At 30.2% G+C, this 20,813-nt stretch overlaps 1 protein-coding gene across 1 annotated transcript in view; it reads right to left on the bottom strand.

Annotated features, from left to right (window-relative positions):
- Positions 1–1,747: 1,747 nt before the first annotated feature.
- Positions 1,748–20,813, bottom strand: part of LOC132714435 (myosin-8-like) — a gene marked incomplete at its 3' end in the record, with an annotated part of 28,772 nt that continues 9,706 nt past the window's right edge. The window contains exons 2-5 of the mRNA XM_060697323.1: positions 3,298–3,434; positions 2,855–2,962; positions 2,276–2,364; positions 1,748–1,757 (exon numbers count right to left, since the gene is read on the bottom strand). Coding sequence (XP_060553306.1) covers positions 1,748–1,757; positions 2,276–2,364; positions 2,855–2,962; positions 3,298–3,434 — 344 coding nt within the window. The remainder of the gene's footprint in view (positions 1,758–2,275; positions 2,365–2,854; positions 2,963–3,297; positions 3,435–20,813) is intronic.

The following is a 20,813-nucleotide window of genomic DNA, read 5'->3' as shown; positions in this document are numbered from 1 at the left end:
CACTTTTATTGTAAAGCTACAATAGTTAAAGAAAACAAAATAATTATTATTCATACAATCGTATAATTTGGCAAAAATCGTTCAATGAATGAATGAATGAATTAATTAATTAATTAATTAACTATGCGTTCTGCAAAAAGTTTATTCTAAATATTTCTTTAGTACATTCAATGTTTAGAATATAACAAAACTAATAATTTGAGTGATAAAACAAGGTTATATTCTAAGTTTTGTGCTTTTTAAATATAAAATTATAACAAAGAAATTTGAAGAAAAACAAAGCAATTGCACGATTGCTACTTTTGATCAATTGAAGTATCAAATTATGTTCAAAAGATGTGTCTAACAGCAAGTGACATACGTTAAATCAAGTGTTTTTTTTATCTAAATGGCTAATGGAAAAAAGATCGTATACAAGTTGTTTACAAAACCGATTGATTTCATATTCAACATTGTGAATACACTCTTTGAATAGTTTTAACAAGCCAAACAGAAACATGATATTCCTCGTTCAATGAAATATTTTTTTGCTTATGCATTTATACATAATTTCTATAATCAGACCATGAGTTGTTAAATTTTCATTGGCTATCATGCAAGGTGTTTTTTTCAACCGAAGTGCGCTTTTAATGCTTGTCAAGCTAGACGGGAATTATTAATTTCATTTTTTAGGAAATTTTTTTTCTTTTTCCCGTTTTCAATATATCACTAAAAATTTATTTACAAATTTAAAATATTCCTTATTTTTTTTAAATGAACATTGTGCACAATTTCTATACCACTTGATTTAACAATGTAAATGGAGTAAAGAAGATACTTAACCGTAAGTTATACATATATATATTATTATAGTTTCAAGTTTCAAGTTTATTTCAAAGTACATTTGGACAATATGTCCATGCATACACAGTACATATAACAAAGCATACAATACAATCAAATGGTCAATGTCACACTTTATAAAACATATATCATTAAGTTACACAGTATTTTAGCAATTAGAAAACGTAAACTATAGATAGAATATACTATCAACATGTCTCAATTCATATACTTGTAAATAAATACTAAGGAAAGATACCATCCTATTAATAAGGAAGTAAATCACAAAACAAAACGAAAATAAGTGTATGTAAGATACAGTTATACAGCGTTTGGGACAAACTTTTGATTAACTATAAAGAATAGTGTTTCGAACATCGAAAGCTTTAAATATATACATTGATAAGTTTCTAATTTCCATTTCATTTTCTGAATTCATCAATGTAACAAATTTAGGTATATTTGGTCTTTTCCAAAAGTGTTCTTTTATATATTTTTTTCGTAATTCATTATATAGAGAACATTCTAAAATAAAGTGAAATTCATCTTCCAAAATAAAACAATTTTTACATTTCCTATCATCAAAAGGTATAGCAATAGGTTTATTCCACCTGCCGGTTTCAATCTCGAGTCTATGTGAAGAAACTCTTAGCCGGGACAGAGCAATTCTAAATTTTTCAATATTAATACAGTTTAAATACTTTTGAAATTTAAAATCTGCAAATATTACATATGTACGAGCTCTAGTTGAGTTATTTATTTCTGAAAACCAATTTTGGATAAAAACATCATTTACTCTTTGTTTTACTAAACTAATAAATACATCTACATTGCCTACGCCTTGAGATAACCATGCATCATTAAAACCAAGCGACTGTAATAAATCTTTAACACTTCTAACCCATGTTTTTTTGTTAGGTCTTACCTGTAACTCTCTGTACAATAAATCATAAACTATTTTAACATATTTTATATCTTCAAGCTGTATAATTTTAAGCCAATATTTTATTACACTTACAATTATTCTGCATTTCAAATTTGTTTTACCTAATTCACCATAAATAAAATTGTTTTGAGTTTGTAGTCTGACGCCTAACATTTTTTTACAAAAATTTAAATGCACTTTTTCTAATTTACAACAATCATATATACCGCTTATCTCTGAAGCATAATTCAAAATTGGTGAGATCAATTTATCAAAAAGGTCTAGTTTATGTTTCACAGTTATACATGGGAATTTAATCAAATCTAGTTGTAATTTATATAATGCCTTCAAAGCCTGACCAGATAATGTTTCAAAAGAAGTATTAAAAGATCCACCAGTTGTAAAGACTACTCCTAAATAAGTAAATTTTTCAGCAATTTCTAAATTTTCTCCTTTATATACGAATGAAATGTTATGTCTTAATCTGCCTTTTCTGAAAATCATTATTTTAGTTTTCTTAATATTTACAGTTAATCTCCACTTATCACAATAATTCTCCAATAACAATAAACCTTTATGTAAGCCTTCTTCTGTTTCAGATAGAATAACGATATCATCTGCATATAAAAGTAAAAACAATTTTAAGAAACCTAAATCAACTCCTTCAAATTTATTCATAATAAAATATTCTTCTATATCATTAAGATACATGGCGAACAAAAAAAGGTGATAAAGACTCTCCTTGGGGGGCGCCTAACACACATGAAAATTCTTCACTCAAAACATTTTGATATTTTATTCTGGATCTTACACTTTCGTACATTGATTTAATAACGTCTAACATTTTACCTCTTACACCATATTTAATTAATTTAAACCATATAATATCTCTAACTAAATAGTCAAAAAGCCTTAGTAAAATCAACAAAAACGCAGCATATAGTTTCTTATTGTTATTCAACATATATGTAATAAGGCCGTGCAAAACAAATATGTTATCTATGGTTCCCATTTGTTGTCTAAAACCGGACTGAGCTTCAATGTAGACGTGATATTTTTCTGCCCAAGTATTTAATCTATCATTTAAAATTTTTGTAAATAATTTACCAAAAGAACTTAGTAAAGTAATTCCTCTATAGTTACTTGGGTCATTAATGTCACCCTTTTTATGAAGCGGTACTATAAAGCCTTCGGTCCATTGTTCCGGAAAGTAACCTAAATCAAATATTTTATTAAAAAGATTATTTAGAGTATTAACAAAATGAGTTGAACAGGAACCGTATTTAAAAATTCATTTAATAAGAAGTCGGAACCTGCTGATTTCCCAGAGTTAAAGTTTTTACATACTTTTATTATTTCCAGGTTACTAAATGGTATATTTAACTCAGAAAACATAATATTTAATTCACCATCCAAGTACCTATTATTAAAATATAAAACATCTTCATCTGGTTGATAAAAAACTGAATCAGGATCATTTAAAGCTTTAAAATAACGTATAAAATCATTCGATGACAAACTACAATTATTACATGTATTTACAACAGTACCTCTGAGCATCTTCCAGTATGCTTTAGCATTCAAAATACGTTCATTTTCAAGTTTTTTAGACTGATCTTTGTCATAAAGGAATTTCTTTTTTCTAACAGTTTTTTTATATTCACCCCTGGCCTTTACCATAGCTACCCTGTTTTCATCACATGAATAATTTCTAAACATATTTAAACATCTATAATAATTCTGTTTCAAATTTTTACATTCTCCATCAAAATAAGGCACATTTACATTGGTAGGCTTTTTTGGGTTTGAATTTATTCTCTTTTTAAACAAAGGGGAGCAAATATCGTCTAAAACATTACAAAGTTTTTTCAAACTATCATTTATATGCGAACTATTTTCTGCAATTATAATATCTTGGGAAATAGTTTTAAGATTTTCTTCAACATTACGACTTGACAAAATATTAATATATTCTCCTTGCTTATTGTTGTCCCATTTATACATGAAAGGAACACCTTTTTCATTTTTATCATCTTCTACCGTATGAAAAGTATTAAAATTCATATTACATTTTAAGCTAAATTCAACAACACAATGATCAGATAAAATATTTGGAACTTTTACTTCAAACCTATGTATATACTTAAAAAAACTACTTTCACATAAAACATAATCAATTACACTACTACCTTGAATATTCACACATGTATATTTACCAATGTTTTTATCTACACCACATCTACCATTTAATACTCTTAATCCGGTAGATTTACAAAAATTTAATAATAACTTTCCGTACTCATTAATTTTTTTATCTTGACTCTTTCTTGGTAATATTTCATCAGTTACATAAAAATCAGGCAATAAATCTGCCAAATGAAACGACTCATCTTCAACATAATCTGCCTATTATACAAAAGTCATTAATGTTTCTGTATCAGTTACCTCATTTAGTATTTTTATTTGTACTGTATTTTCACCTATTTTGAACAGACATCATCGTTTCTTCATTGAATAAATAACAGATGTCATGTTTTTGTTTGGTTATCTTAACAAAAGTATGTCATCGGGATATTCAAATACATTTTCTCGGTCACTTTAGGTTTCAAAAGTTATATCAAACATATCACGGCACAAAATTTTCGGCTCAGTGCCAATGAACTGGAACAAGCGTTGATGTGATAGAAAAATTGTATCCATAACTATTTTATGGAGGATCTCGGTGTGTTCTTGCAGATGCCAAAGCCAAACAGTATATCAAATCCTGCGTGCGTAAAATCACTTTTGGATCAAAACTATCGATAAAATGTAATACTAAAAAGAAAATTAGCTTTTGAAGACAAATACTAAAAACACAACCGCGGCTTTGTTGCCGTACTATTAACCTATTTGTATTTGTTGTTAACTTGAGGGACGGGCCTTCTTTAGCAGCAAATATTTTACATGTAAATACATCAAAACAAAACAATTAAAGTGATGTAACGTCAATTACGACGCCCGCCGTGGCGTTGTTTGCCGCCTGCCGCGTTATTCTTTGGTATTAACTCCATATGGTCTATAGGTTCTTAATTTATTTTTCCACAAATTTTCTATTAATTTTCTGTATTTGTCATTCCCGTATAGCTTTTCCAGCCCCATTATTGACAAATCATTAACTGTGTGGTCGTTCGTGTAAAAATGCGCCGGTACTTGGTTCGTATTCTGGTTAAATTTAGAAGGTGTCTTTGGTACAACGTATCCCCTGTTTCTCCAACATAAGTATAACATTCGCAAAGCTTACAATAATCTGCATACACCACATTCGTATTTGCACGTATAAAGTTCGAAATCAGATCACGTGCAAATCTACGAATGTGGTGTATGCAGTTTATGTAGCAGACGAAATCAAACAAAATAATGCCGAACAAAACCTTACAAACCAATTACAGAAATCATAACGCATATAAACAATAAAGGCCTTTTATCCCTTCAATGGTCTGAAAGGTGCAAAGTTGAAACTGTTTAACATTTAATTTTATTTTATGAATTTCAGTGGATTACTGATTTATCCGTGAAAATTATATTTGATAATTTCACAGTGAAAATTATCAAATATAATTTCACACTTTTCAATGACGAAACTACTTTTTAAAGATTTTCTCCATGTGGTACCTCAATTTTATTTTTGTTGACTATTCCGACAATGTCAGACTGTTTAAAGAAAGGCAAAGCTGAAATTGATAAATAACTTATATGTCAAAAATGATAAAAAGAAGAAAACTTACAGTAAGTTACTTCTATTTATTCAAATAACCAATCACCAAATATCGTCTTTTCATTTTTACAGTCTGAAAAATACACTCCTTCTACATGCAAAACTGCTTTTGATGACATTTGGGAATATTTAAGTATCCTACGAGCATAAACTGCCATATGCTTTATGAAAATTTGAAAAGCAATGGCAGCTTTCAGTCGAAAAATATGTAAACAACCCAGCGTTCGTAAGGCTTCGAAGTTTTCCAATTTCCTATCCACTTTTTTGAATGTTTACATCTGTCAACACTTATTTATTGTCTGTTACAATCCTCAAATAAATTTTCTTTCTTTTAAAGCGTGTATGACTAAGTTATCCAAATGATATCCCTCTGAATCAAACACAATTATTTTCCTCCAGTGAAATACACAACTTTAAAAATGGCGACCGCTTACATTTAACAAAGCCAGGTCTAATATAAATTCGCAGTCAGTAACAGAAAGATGGATGGATGGTTGGACTTTTTCTCATACTAGAATTGTTTGTTTTTATTATTTAAACAAGCGATCAGACATATTTTTTTAATAAAATGTATACTATCACCACCATTTAACGTTGATTGTGGAACTTATTTTTCAGCCCATGACTTCTTGTATGTAATGAGATATTCGACTTTTTTGAGGCTCTCAATGGGGAAAACAGATTTTAATATTAACGTAAATATTGAGGAAATTTCGTTTTAACTTGTTTTTAAGCATAAAATAAAAAGAAAATTTGTTTGTTTGTTTTGTAAGATGTAATTTATTTCATTTCGTGAACTTAAAAAACAGTATTCTCACTCGTGGCTACGCCACTCGTGAGAATACTGTTTTTAAAGCCCACTCGATGAAATAAAATTTCATCTTACACACAAACAAACAAATATCCTCTATATAACTGATCAAGGTAAGGCGAAACTGAACTGTATTTATAAACGTATAATTTTAGTCCGATATCTATTCAATGGATAAGATGAGCTACTGTTTATACAAAGAGCTTTATGAACACATCTGCAGTTGTTTCATTTAACTCAAAATTTATCAATTACATATACAAATGTTGAGTTCTGCTTACGCCTGTGCAAGGATGGGGGCGTGATTCGTAGCTTGCAATTATGAACAGGCTCAATCAAACTGACATGAAACATTTTCAAGTTTGCGGTCTTGTGCATTCTAAACGATTCCGATCTTTTCTCTATTACCTTCTCACATGCTGTCAAAATTGAAACAGTCAAAGAGTGACTGATATATCGCATGTCAATATTTACAATAATATATTCATATGGAAAAAAAGTCAATGTGTTTAATGTAAATAAGGTCCAATAGCAATTACTATATACAATATTGTGCTGTAATTGTAAAGCCTTTATGCCAGGACTATTATGCCATTCTATCAAAACAGAAATAAACTATTGGCGGAACTAATTATAATAGATATTTAGAGGGGGTTAATATTAAATTTCATATAAAAAGATAATAATATCTTAAGATAAGGTATTACAATTTTCGTCTCTGCTACGTCAACTACGGACAAAGGACTATATATTAATTTACAATACATGTATTTATAAATAAATATTGACTATATTGATTTTGAAGACACGTTTATAATATATCTGAATATTTTGAATTTATTTATTTGTTTGTATGCCATCTTAATGGTTGATACCCAAGATACCATAGACGTGCTTCTTAATATCAGAATAACGTAATATAACCTACAAAAACTTAAAGCCTCTACATATTTTGAATACATGATAATTGTATGCATACATCATATAATAGTAAACACAAAAATAAAACTAACTTTTAGTGTTGTAACGTTTAATTTCCATGACAACGGTACTAACATACAGCTGATACAGTACTTTTATTTACAATATAATTTACATCAAATTCTTGTTCGATATTTTCATGCATAATTATCTTAATATAATATTATTTTGTTGTAGAAATCTTTGCTATGAATGTAAAATTGAGTTTTGTCAAAACCGCATTTTGTTTATAAATTAAGGTTCATTATAATTTTACAAATTTCCCATTAAGCGTGTTCATTTCCACAAAAGCTTAAGTAAAATCAAAGAATAACATTTACATAACAGTAAAGCTAAAATAAACAGGTCAAAATAAATACATATAAGGGACAAAATCGTTTGAATAGACTTCGGATCAGTCGTAGTGAATAACCATACTATTTATAATGTACTACTTATTGTAGTTAACCAAACAAAAAAATGATATATGCACTGACGTATTTGCTTGTAAGTTATTCTATAGATAGAAATGTCCTGAGGTGTGTGAAAATTCATTGGAGTACAGAACATTGACTCCTGTGTGGTTAAACTGATATTCAATAAATAATTTGTTTCAAATTGTAAAATAGAAGAATGAAACGAATTAAATAAGATAATTTTAGACATTCCCTTATAAAGACTCTAAAATCTTCTTGTTATAACGATATGTTCATGAATAAAATCTACATTACAATTAAAAAGTCAAAACATTAATTAAAACATGAATTAAATAAGACAACAACGTTTTAAAGTATTGTTTGATTTTATTAACCTGCAGCTGTCAACTTCATACTGATTATGCGATCAATGCACATAATACATAAATCTGCAATAGATTTTCAAGAAGTTCCATAGATGTACCCAGTAAAATGTAATCTAATTTAATTAACTTTAAGGTAAATGAGAAAATCTCGGCACCTTTACAAAATGCATATTAACAATCTGTCATGTAAACTTTCAATGTATTAGAATTAACACCATTTAACCTACTTTCATCCTCCTTAGAGTCAAACAAAAATAAGCTTGTAGATACTTATTTCTTATTTATAAATAAAGTTTAATGAATACCTTTTTAAATGTAAAATCGATATAAAAATTGAAACGCTTCCCTTTAAACGGTATTATCCCTGAAATTTTACATAAACAATAACAATTTATAAATAATTCTTCAAATGTAAAGTTGATATAATAATAGAATTGCGTCTCTTTAAATATTACTAAGATCGTTTGGCACGACATTATTGTTGTGCTTGTGGTATTTTAGTTTTTTTCGACTATTTCCTTGATGGGACGTTCCAGTATTCCTCACTTGAATACTGTTGAATCACCCTTAGGATATGTGACCTGCTTTTCAATTTTGTCCTTTGACTTCTTACCCCCTTTCAAAACTTCATTTCATTTAGTTCCGCCCATTGTTTACTCATTTAGGACACACGCTTTTTTTTACTTGGGGACCATATGCCGCATATCATGGAATGACACTTATGTGTCACATTGAAGGTTCCATTATAACCGCCATATGAACACATCTGCGGATGTTTCTAAATTCAAAATTTTACCAGTTCACGTTAAATGTTGAATTCTGCTAAAGTCGGTGCTAGGGGGCGTGGATGGTAGTTTGCACTTGACGGTACCGTCCATGAACAGGCTCAACATTTTCAATTTAGCCGTGTTGGGCTTTCTTTAGGGATTCTTATTTTCTCTTTTTACTAGCCATATACAAGAAAAGTTTCTTGCATTAATCTCAAATGTAAAATTGATATGAAAATAATATTGCATCACTTTAAACGATACAAACCATTGTTCAATCATTTTGTCAGTTTATACATTTATCATAGGGGTGTGTTGTGGCGTGAAAAAATAAATAATAAATTTAGAAAAAGTCAAAGTATAAAGGCAAATTGTTCGAAACAGGAAAAATCAAGCACCAAAACTTAAAGAGCTAAAATGATAAGAAAAAAATGACCTGAAAGAAACATGACGACCGACAGCCAGTAAAGCGTTTACAGCGAAATCGATTTAGGATAAAGGAGCGAACGTGTTTTCCTTCCAAAATATTTACGTGAATTCTTTGTTAGTTTTAATACAATTGAATATAATCATTTCAATATCTTATTAACGGCAAATGTCGTCTCTGGTATTAACTGTTTAAGGAACAATGATATTAGTGTCTATAAATCATTCGAGATGACAAGGTTAACGTTTTTTCTGTCATACAAAGTAAAGAAAAAGAACACGATAGCAATCATAGGTATCACTCTATGATATCGCATGCCAATACAGATAACACGCTTGTCAAACGACTCAACAACCATAACCGAACACAAGTCATGGATTTAATCTATTATCAGATTATAGTGACTACTTGTAATGCCAAGCATGACAAAAGAAAAGCATTTATGGAATCGTAGATATTTAAGATGAATAAATATATATGTTTAAATCACTTACGCAGTGTTCCTATCATTTCACTCTGTTTTAGTAACAAAACAATGTTTTTGACACCACATAACTCACACATCTTGAAGTATTTTTTCCTTCTAATAGCAAAATTCCAAGAAGGCAAAGAATATCACTTTCAAGTACAAAATTTCGGCAGTATATGGACTATCTAAACACGAATTAAAGAAAACTAAATGGTACTTTAAGCAAAAGGTTTCCTTTTAATTTATAGCTATTTATTGATCTGTCTACTGACTCTCTTCGTGCTAAGAGAAACACATGATAAAAATACTTCAGTTAAATATTTATATAGTGCATGTTTAAAAAATATTGCTTAAAATTTGAAGTTCAAATTTATTTAAAAGAAAAGAAATAATATGTCAGTTTTTGAAAATTTGAAATTGTCTGCACGATAATCAGTGTTACAAATAGTTGTACGATACATGTTATATGCGTAATCTATTAATTCTGATCAATTGCAGACTCATATTGAAATTGAAAAGAAACGGAGAACAAAATGAACATTGAGCTACTCTTTCTAAAGAACTTTTCATTTTGGTTGAAGGTTATTTCAATGAGGTTACATTGATTTTTAGAAAAAAAGTATAGTGTTTATCTCCTTTCTCGTCGTTTTAGTAATATAAAGCCTGATAACTTCTGATAGTTTTATATTTTGAGTAGTTGTTTTCATAATGAAGGTTCTAATATCGTAGCCATATGCCCACATCGTCGGGTGCTCTAATTGTTATGTAACGTATTAACATTTTAATGTTTATTTCTGCTAATGACAAGCCGATTCTAGGGGGTATAGACAGTAGCTTAATTACTGTCAATGAAACCGAATCTGCAAGATTTTTCAAGTTTGCCTTTTAATTTTTTTGGTGTTGTATATTACCATTCTATTGCAATATTCTCGTGTCCAGTCTTCTAAATTGATTTTTGATAGAGAAGTTTGTTTACTGTAAGTTGCAATTCGAAATACCTGGAAAAATGTGATCCCTCGGAAGCATTAATAACAGGAAAATTACATGAAAATTGCAGACTTGGTTTGATTGAGTCTGAACATTAGGGAAAATGAGAACGTGCAACATCCCTCACGCCCCCTAGCACCGGATTGAGCGGTACTCAATTTACAACTCTTAAAAGTGCTGGACTTAATTAACCCGAAGGATCAGAAATATAACAACACTGAAATGAAGTACGGGACATGTTTTACTGCTGCTAAACAGCACTTGACACCTGCTGTTGTGATGTATAATATATATTTTACACACACAGCTGCCGACAAATGTTGTAGAAACCTCACTTTGTTCTTCAAAAGAGACAAAAAGAAAAATAACAACCAAGTTTGCAAAATTATGGATTCTTTACAAATATTTCTGACAGGTAACAAACAACCGTTTATATAGGACCATATAACCTGTCGAGACTCTTTATAACTTATAATATATTCAAATACTTGCAGACAAGACTAGTTGCTAGCCTTGTCGACAATGACATATTACGCTTGAAGCTGATAACCTTAATAGTTTTAAATTGTTTTCAAGTTTGTTATATTTTCATGACATGTGGTCACTACCTGTAATTCCAATGAACGTTTTCATCAATATAATGAATAGATGCTTTTTAAACAACAATTTGTTACTGGGTATTAAAGAGATTACCCTACTTTCATCCACTAACGCTACAAACAAAGACAGATGTTTAGAATTATCAATTAAAAACATCTTTATATCTCCGTATGTTTATCAGTAGAAAACAAACTCACTAAACATCATCGCACTGGTACTTTTTCATATCATTCTTTCGCATTTGTCCTGAATTCTCTTTGAAAAAGTCATAGAGACCAATATCGTGCTCACATCTTGTTCATTTACAACATGTTTAGAAATTTCAACAAACTGTCTTGATGACTGATTTAAAAGGTCATGGAATAGCCATTCTTATTTCCTACAGATTTGATTCGACTGCATTGATTTGTATGTCATTCCCTCACTTAGTTTGGGCATTGGATACTGCTTTTATTCCACTCATCAACTGCTTTTATTCCACTCATCAACGCTGAACCATAAATAAAAGGAACATAAGTTACGGTAGTTATATTGATAAACATAATATCAGATTCTAATCTAAATTGCATTGTTCAATGTACTTTGTTTGATTCCTAATTGATTCTTTATTGTTATAATACTGATCTATATATTTCGAACTATGTATATAACACTTTTGCTGACAAGTAAATGGTTTATTTTTCCAAGTTTTAAAACAAGTCAAGTATGTATCACTAACGTGTGTATGTATTGATAATGTTTATAGCCATATATCTACACACACCGAAAGGTCACTGTTGAGCACAACATTAAATCACCTCCAAAATAATATTTTGTTTCTTAGAGACAAATATTGTGTATTTGAATAGAGAAAAGTGTTTCTTGCATATAATTTAAGCCTTAAACAGTTACGAAAGAGTGCTTCTTATTCAATAATAAGATGGAAAAATGCAAGTTTTTGCCTCGAATACCTATTGACAACGAATGGTTATGGAAAAACAATTAAATGAAATAAAGTCTCTCTCATAACTGTGCTACGGCCAGCCTGGGCTGGGTTGAATCCGTGATAACTTAAATCAACATTGTACTTCCGAGTATTGTTTAAGTACACATGTTCATTTACAAAATAAAGGGCTACATTGGAGCTTTGAAAGTTATTTGAATCAATTTGTTGTTTACATGGTATTAATATATTCATGAGAGATGTTATGTTAAGAAACTTAAAATATATACTGTAAATAGATCACAGTATATAGAACCAATGTATGTTTGTATTTTAGATTCAGATCGATTACTGTTTTGTAAAGTTGCTCAAGAAATATCACTTCATATAAAGTCCGTAGAAATATTTAAATTGCGCTGGGCTTGTTATAATTGTTTTTCATAAAATGCCTAAAAATAAATGTAGTTAAGAGAGAGAGGCATCGAGCAAACGTTATCTTACTGAAACAATAAATACAATTATGTACATATTTAATTAAATTTGGTAAAACGTTTGATATAGCTATAATCATCACTTATAAGTTTTCCTAAGAAATAATTATCAATGGTATTGTAAAGAACACATTAAGATTTATGTGCAGGGATATTTTAGTAATGTATATGTTATTGGTTGCTGTAGCAGTTGGCTTTAGTGTCAAAAGTTTACGAAACATAATTGTGATAACTTAATTCAAACCAAGATAAATACAAAATGTATATAAAACCTGTATGGTACACAATCTGAATTAATAACTTTTTTCTAACATTTATTATGCAAACTCTACGTAATTTGGTTGTCAAGCATGCAGAAGGGGAAGAACGTGTCTTGCTTGCAACACATTTGGCTAATTTTCAAAGTAATTTCGATGGACTATGTACTGTATCAACAGTTATACGTCTTATTTTTTGTTTGTTTTGTTTTGCTTTTGTGTTCTATTATAATTGTCAAAGCCCATTCTTTGCTGAAACCTTTTATAAAACACTCCTTGGTGTTAAACTGTTTAAAAGTATTTATGTCCAAAACAATTTATATTCATTACATGTATTCAGATATTTCTTCAGGAGTATTTATATATAACAATTATATTGATTTAATTTAAAGCAGAAATAAATTATATTAAAACATATAATTCAAATTATAATGCTGAGAGCCAGACATGAAATAAATCATTGGTTATTTAAACCTACATATCTACATGTTTTTGTTTCAAAGCTATTGTGTCAAGTCTTTTGTTTAATCAGATTAACTTGTAAACATATATCTTTAAGGTCAAAAGTTTAAAACATAACATTGCATTCGATAGAATAATATGTCATAGTTGGGTTCATTTGAGAGCTATTCAAATTCGATATAGAAGCATTTCCAAATATTAAGATATAGTTAACATTGAATTCCAAAACATATGTATTGGCACGCACGTACATTATAGTTATTCTAAAGACATTACAGGTTAAGAAATGAGTTTTTACCAGAAAGGCAATATAATAAGAAAATAAAGGCTTGATTTATGATTGGGAAAAACGTTTAAAAACATACGAGTTTAACGATTAATTGATTCGATAAATATCAACTAAGATCAGTCATGTATGATCCATTTACTACATGGCAACTACAAGGGAATAATAATTGACTTAAAAAGCCATTGTTTCAAATAAAGTATTACCAATTCATGATGCATCAAATTTATAAGCATAATTTAGACCTTTTACAACGAGGAAGATCCGTTATTTTTTACTGTGATGTTTAGTTTCGTTAATTGTGAACGAATAGAAATCTTTAAGTTTTTTTTCTTTTGTAGCGCATTATGAATTTTAATAAGATTATTTTAAAACAATTGCTTGTGTATTCAATGCATGTCTTTAAATGTGTACTGTGTGACTCTGTTTTGAAAACAACAACAACAACAAATTCTAAGCACCAACGAAAAGTAAATAGAAATTTAAAATATTAAGCTTCTTAAGATATTTTCTTTCTTTTTGTTTTGCTAGACTTTCATTTCAGTTTTCAAATGTTTTCCAAATGAACGTTGAATACTGTGTGAAGCAAAGGTTAGAGACGTAAGGAATAATGTGCTATCTTTATGAGCGTATTTGAACACTAAACTCTCATCCGCTCCTTTCCAAACTGAAGTATTTCTACCTTTATTGACTGTTCAGTATTATATGTCATAAGCTAATGTTAAGTCAGAAAAAGCTAAAATATAGTTCCTATTACATGCTGCACGTTTGATATTTTGTTTTGTATCTTCTAGCCAATGTTAAAGGTTAAGAAAAGTATTAATACAACTGTAAAGTGTTATTTATAAGTTCCTGATTCAGCTCTCGTAGGCATTTTTTTGTGCATATTCATATTGTGCATATTCATTAAATGAGCACACGTGTTAAAGCCACAAACTAAACAATACATGTAAACCTATCATTGAAACAAAATAGGCCAGGTTTAAAACCAATAACAACACACATGGGTAATCCAGCTTAGGTAATCACATTGACCAATATTGGAGAGGCCAGCTTAGGTAATCACATTGACCAATATTGCAGTGTCCAGCTTAGGTAATCACATTGACCAATATTGGAGTGGCCAGCTTAGGTAATCACATTGACAAATATTGGAGTATCCAGCTTAGGCAATTACATTGACCAATATTAGAGTGGCTAGCTTATGTAATCACATTGACAAATATTGGAGTGTCCAGCTTAGGCTATTAAATTGACAAATATTAGAGTGGCTAGCTTAAACAATCACATTGACCAATATTGGGGTGGCCTGCTTAGGTAATCACATTGACCAATATTGCAGTGTCCAGCTTAGGTAATCACATTGACCAACATTGGAGTGGCCAGCTTAGGTAATCACATTGACCAATATTGCAGTGTTCAGCTTAGGTAATCACATTGACCAATATTAGAGTGGCCAGCTTAGGTAATCACATTGACCAATATAAGAGTGGCTAGCTTAAACAATCACATTGACCAATATTGGAGTGTCCAGCTTAGGTAATCACATTGACCAATATTGGAGTGTCCAGCTTAGGTAATCACATTGACCAATATTGGAGTGTCCAGCTTAGGTAATCACATTGACCAATATTGGAGTGTCCAGCTTAGGTAATCACATTGACCAATATTGGAGTGTCCAGCTTAGGCAATCACATTGACCATTATTGGAGTGTCCAGCTTAGGCAATCACATTGACCAATATTGGAGTGTCTAGTTTAGGCAATTATATTGACCAATATTGAAGTGTCCAGCTTAGGTAATTATATTGACAAATATTGGAGTGTCAAGCTAAGACAATCATATTGATTAATATTGGAGTGTCTAGCTTAGGTAATCATATTGACCAATATTGGAGTGTCGAGCTAAGACAATCATATTGACCAATATTGGAGTTGCCAGCTTAGACAATCACATTGACCAATATTGGAGTGTTCAGTTTAGACAATCACGTCGACCAATATTGGAGTGTCCAACTAAGACAATCACATTGACCAATATTAGAGTGTCCAGCTTAGGTAATCATATTGACCAATATTGGAGTGTCCAGCTTAGACAATCACATTGACCAATATTGGAGTGTCCAGCTTAGACAATCACATTGACCAATATTGGAGTGTCCAGTTTAGGTAATCATATTGACCAATATTGGGGTGTCTAGCTTAGACAATCACATTGACCAATATTGGAGTGTCCAGTGTAGACAATCACGTCGACCAATATTGGATTGTCCAGCTTAGACAATCACATTGACCAATATTAGAGTATCCAGCTTAGGTAATCATATTGACCAATATTGGAGTGTCCAGCTTAGACAATCACATTGACCAATATTTGAGTGTCCAGCTTAGACAATCACATTGACCAATATTGGAGTGTCCAGTTTAGGTAATCATATTGACCAATATTGGAGTGGCTAGCTTAAACAATCACATTGACCAATATTTGAGTGTCCAGCTTAGACAATCACATCGACCAATATTGGAGTGTCCAGCCAAGACAATCATATTTGCCTGCCCCTGACTATAATGCTTAAAGTCTATAAAACATGACTAGTAAGCAACATACAGCTTTCATGATTGTCAGTCAGAAAATGGGACACCAACAAAAACATGATTTTTTTTAATTATTGGTTCACGATATAACCTTTATACTCACAATGATACATACATTAATGATTCAACTGGATGATCTGTTTTATATTTTAAAGTACGATAAGCTTGTTTAACCAAAAAGGATTTTTCATCCACATATTTGTTTAACGAAGCGTATGTTTGAATAACAAATGAGAAAAACAGGCATACAATGAAGGTTTCGTTTTACCAAGTTTCAATTTTAAGTTTATTGGCAAATCGACAATGAATATTGTCTTTGGCCATTTACACACATACATTATATGGCAAAGACATTTAACAGCAATATAACTATAAACATGTTTACATTTTACACTGATATAATCAAACAAATGTACAGAAAAATACAAGTTAATAATCAATCAATATTATACTTAAGACAATGATTTAAGAATTCGTTAAGAAGCCGTGAGAAATTCTAAATAATTGTTTCGGCATTTCATTGACTCATCTATAAATTTCGCTATTTTAAAAAGTTTAAATTTATTTTTTGTTGACATAAGCTGTTTGAATTTATAAACATTTGGCCATGGGATATTTCCCAAGTATTGTCTTCTTAAATCATCATATTTATTACAACATAGCAAAAAATGATACTCAGATTCAATAACATTTTGATTACATAATTTACATAATCTATTCTGTCTATCAATCCCATTAAATCTCCCTTGTTCAATTTCCAAATTATGTGAACTAAGTCTAAAGCGAGTAAGAGATTTTCTTGTAGTCTCATTGCTATTTGAAACTAAATAATCTTCAAACTCAAAAAATTGTTTAAACTTACAATAATAGTGTAATTTCGGTGAAGTATTAATTGTATGATTCCAATCTTGAATAAACTGGTCCCGAATCCTACTTTTAAATAAACTTAAATAATTTGCATTACAGTCGTAATTTAAGCGAATATTTGTAAGACCTAAATGATCTATAATTGAATTGAGTTTAGAAGCCCAACAATTTGTGTTTTACATTATTACATAGGTCTCTATATAACATATACATAGGGGAGTCGGGAGTTTTCATAAACTTTAACCAAAATTTTATAGACCTTTCTTTACAAATGACTGATAATGGGATTCTGCCAAGTTCACCATAAACGGCAGATGTTGGAGTTTGTTTTTTAACACCTAAGATATATTTACAGAAACGTAAGTGTAGTTTGTCCACATCTTTAAAATTGTACAGACCCCATACCTCTGACCATATAATAAAATTGGTGCTATCATGGAATCAAAAAGTTTAAGTTTTGTTTTAATGTCTAGACTAATATTATCGAATAAAGACAATAAATTGTTGTAGGCTCTCAGAGCTTGATCGTTCAATGCTTTTACTGCACCAGACATATTACCAGTATATGGAAATCGGACACCTAAATAAGTAAAGTTATCAACATATTCAATTTTCTCTCCATTTATAAAAAACTCATTTCCCCTGACTTGTTTACGTTTTTCAAAAACACAAACTTTTGTTTTATTAACATTAATTTTGAGACCCCATTTTTCAGAATAGTTATATATCTGGTCTATTTGAGATTGCAAGCTTGTTGGATCAGTAGTGAATAAAACTATATCATCAGCAAACAAAATTAAATACATTGATAAAAGTTCTAGATCCTTATCTGTCATAGTATCAAAGTTCAAATGCTCAGCAATATCATTGATAAATAATGTAAATAACAGGGGAGATAATGGATCGCCTTGCTTTAATCCTATTGTAACATCAAAAAAGTTAGATAACTCCATAGTATTTGATATTTTTACACATGATTGTACATTATTATAGATAAGTTTAATCATATTTGTCATTTTACAGCTGACACCTGCTTGAATAAGTTTAACCCATAGGGCATCTCTATTTACCGAATCGAAAGCTCTTTGATAATCAATAAAAACGCAATATAACTTTGACTTTTTAGATATAAACTTTTTGAATTACAGTATGTAATAGAAATATAGCATCAGCTGTAGAGCGACCATCACGAAAACCAAACTGCGTATTATTAAAAATATTCTCGGTCTCGCACCATTTATTTATACGATTTCTCAATAGTAGAGAAAATATTTTACCAATAACATTTACCAGTGTGATTCCACGATAATTTGAGGGATTATCTCTATCCCCCTTTTTATATATAGGAACAATCACTCCCTTGATCCAGGCTTCAGGATATACACAATTATCAAATATATGGTTAAAGATTGTACATAAATATGGAGAAATGAAAATTCTTTTGCGTCTATAAAAAAGTTGGCAACGTTATTATCAAAATCGCCGCTTTTATAGCGGTTTAACAATGAAATAGTTTTTTTGATTTCATTACATGTTATAGGACAATCTAACAATTCTACACTATGAACATTTTCACGCTCACAATCATACGCTCCTGGGTCAAACTGACCTTGGGGTTCATTTGAAATAGTTGAGAAATAATTCAAAAAATCAATTAAGTTTATATCATTGTTGTTCGAATTTGAGCATTTAAATTTTTTTATATACTTCCAAAATTTTCTAGGGGACGATTTACTCATTTGTGACAATTTATTTTTTTTCTGTATAATGAAATTTACATTTTGCTTTCCGTTTACAATTCATATAAATTCTTCTGTTTTGCAAAAAAGGTTAATTTGTTTGCATCAGACATATGAAGTAAAAAATGAGCGTTTCGAAGCTAAAAAAATAGCTTTAGTTCTTCTACAATCCTCATTAAACCATGGTGATTTACGTTTGCGTGACTTCGGACTTGCTCTAAAAGTTTTGCCGAAACATTGAGCTGAGATATCATGAATAAGCTCAGAAAAATTGTTTATACATTGGTTAATATCATAGTCACCAGATAAAAGATTCTCATTTATATCATCAAACAGGATAGTTTTGCTTTGTAAAACATTATGAAAATAGTCGGTCTTTGAAATATCCCATATAATTTTATCACATACAGGAGAAGTAATTTCTGTGCCTTCAACAAAACAATTAATGGAAAACTTAATCGGACAATGATCCGAAAAATCGTTCAATTCTAAAATTTTCAGTTCATTGATTGTGTTATAACTATCGCAGCCTGTAATCAGATAATCGACCATACTAGATACGGGTCTATTTCTATACAATGCATGATAAGTACAAAAACCCTCTTCCAATCTACCATTCAATATACATAAGTCATTTTCTTTGCAAATAGTTAATAGTTTTACTCCAAATGGATTAATTTGTTTATCACAATTTCTACGCACAGGTAACATAGACGCGAGATTATCGTTCATAGGTAAGTTAACGAAACGCCCCAAATGTAGGTCAGGTATGTAATCCAATAGTTCACCAGTGCGTGAATTTAGGTCACCATTTAAATACACATTTCCGACGTCTCTGTATTTCCGTATGTCCGAGTTCAATTTCTCAAAAAAATCAAAATCATGTAGGGAAGAATTAATATTTCTGTATACATTTGAATCTTCCGGCGGTATATAACACAAACAAAAATAGGAGTCTTTAGATGAACATGACATATCTTTCGATAATTTAAACCAAATAATTCCCTTATTATCTAGCGAAACTAGACTTATAAATTTCCTATAACATTCTTTAAAAATAAATAATTACACCTCCGCTATGTCTCTTTGCATTTTTATTAAACTTTGGACGAGGACAATTAAAATATTCGTAGCCATTTATATCTATATTTGTCATGTAAGAGTTCCAGGTTTCACTGAACAATAGGATATCATAATTTGAAATAAAGTTTATAAATTCATTCTCTCGTAATTTGGATTTGATGCCTTGGACATTCCATAGCAAAAAGGATAACTGTGTGACGTCACGCCCCTAATTGTAACCTGCACTTGATACGTTCTCTGTAGTAAACATTTTGTTATTGATGTAAAGTTTGTCATATGACAAGTATGCCTTTTTCCCATCTTCTTTAGCTTTGATTAATGTTGGAATAAGCATTTTTCGTCGATCTTGAATGATTTTCGGATACTGCTCGCTAACTCGGATTTTCGGACGTTGAACATGATAACTGTTATTTGTACCATTATTCTCTCCCGTGGAATTTTCGTCAGATTTTCCTTTTCCAAATGATTGGTTAAATTCATGTGACAATTACCATGGTAGGAGACTGGGGCAAGACAAACCATTATTGTTGAAATTAAGATGAATTTCAGAATTTTTTGACATGATAGAATATAACACTGATGCACCCCTGTGTCATGATCCGAATGAAATAAGGCATTGAGTATAAGTAAGAATACACAAGTTAGCATTTACAAAAGTGAATTAAATTTACATAAACTATTTTTCAAACTATTTAACTGCTAACCAATTTAATGTTCGAAATTATTTCATATCGTCCTTCGTCAAAACCTTTAACAATGCAATTAACATCATTAACAGATATATAGGG

This window comes from Ruditapes philippinarum, unplaced genomic scaffold, assembly GCF_026571515.1.
Source record: "Ruditapes philippinarum isolate M1 unplaced genomic scaffold, ASM2657151v2 ctg6472_1_1_1_1, whole genome shotgun sequence".
Taxonomy (NCBI): Eukaryota; Metazoa; Mollusca; class Bivalvia; order Venerida; family Veneridae; genus Ruditapes; species Ruditapes philippinarum.
Note: the sequence above shows the minus strand (reverse complement) of the source record. Positions and strands in the feature narration are given on the sequence as shown.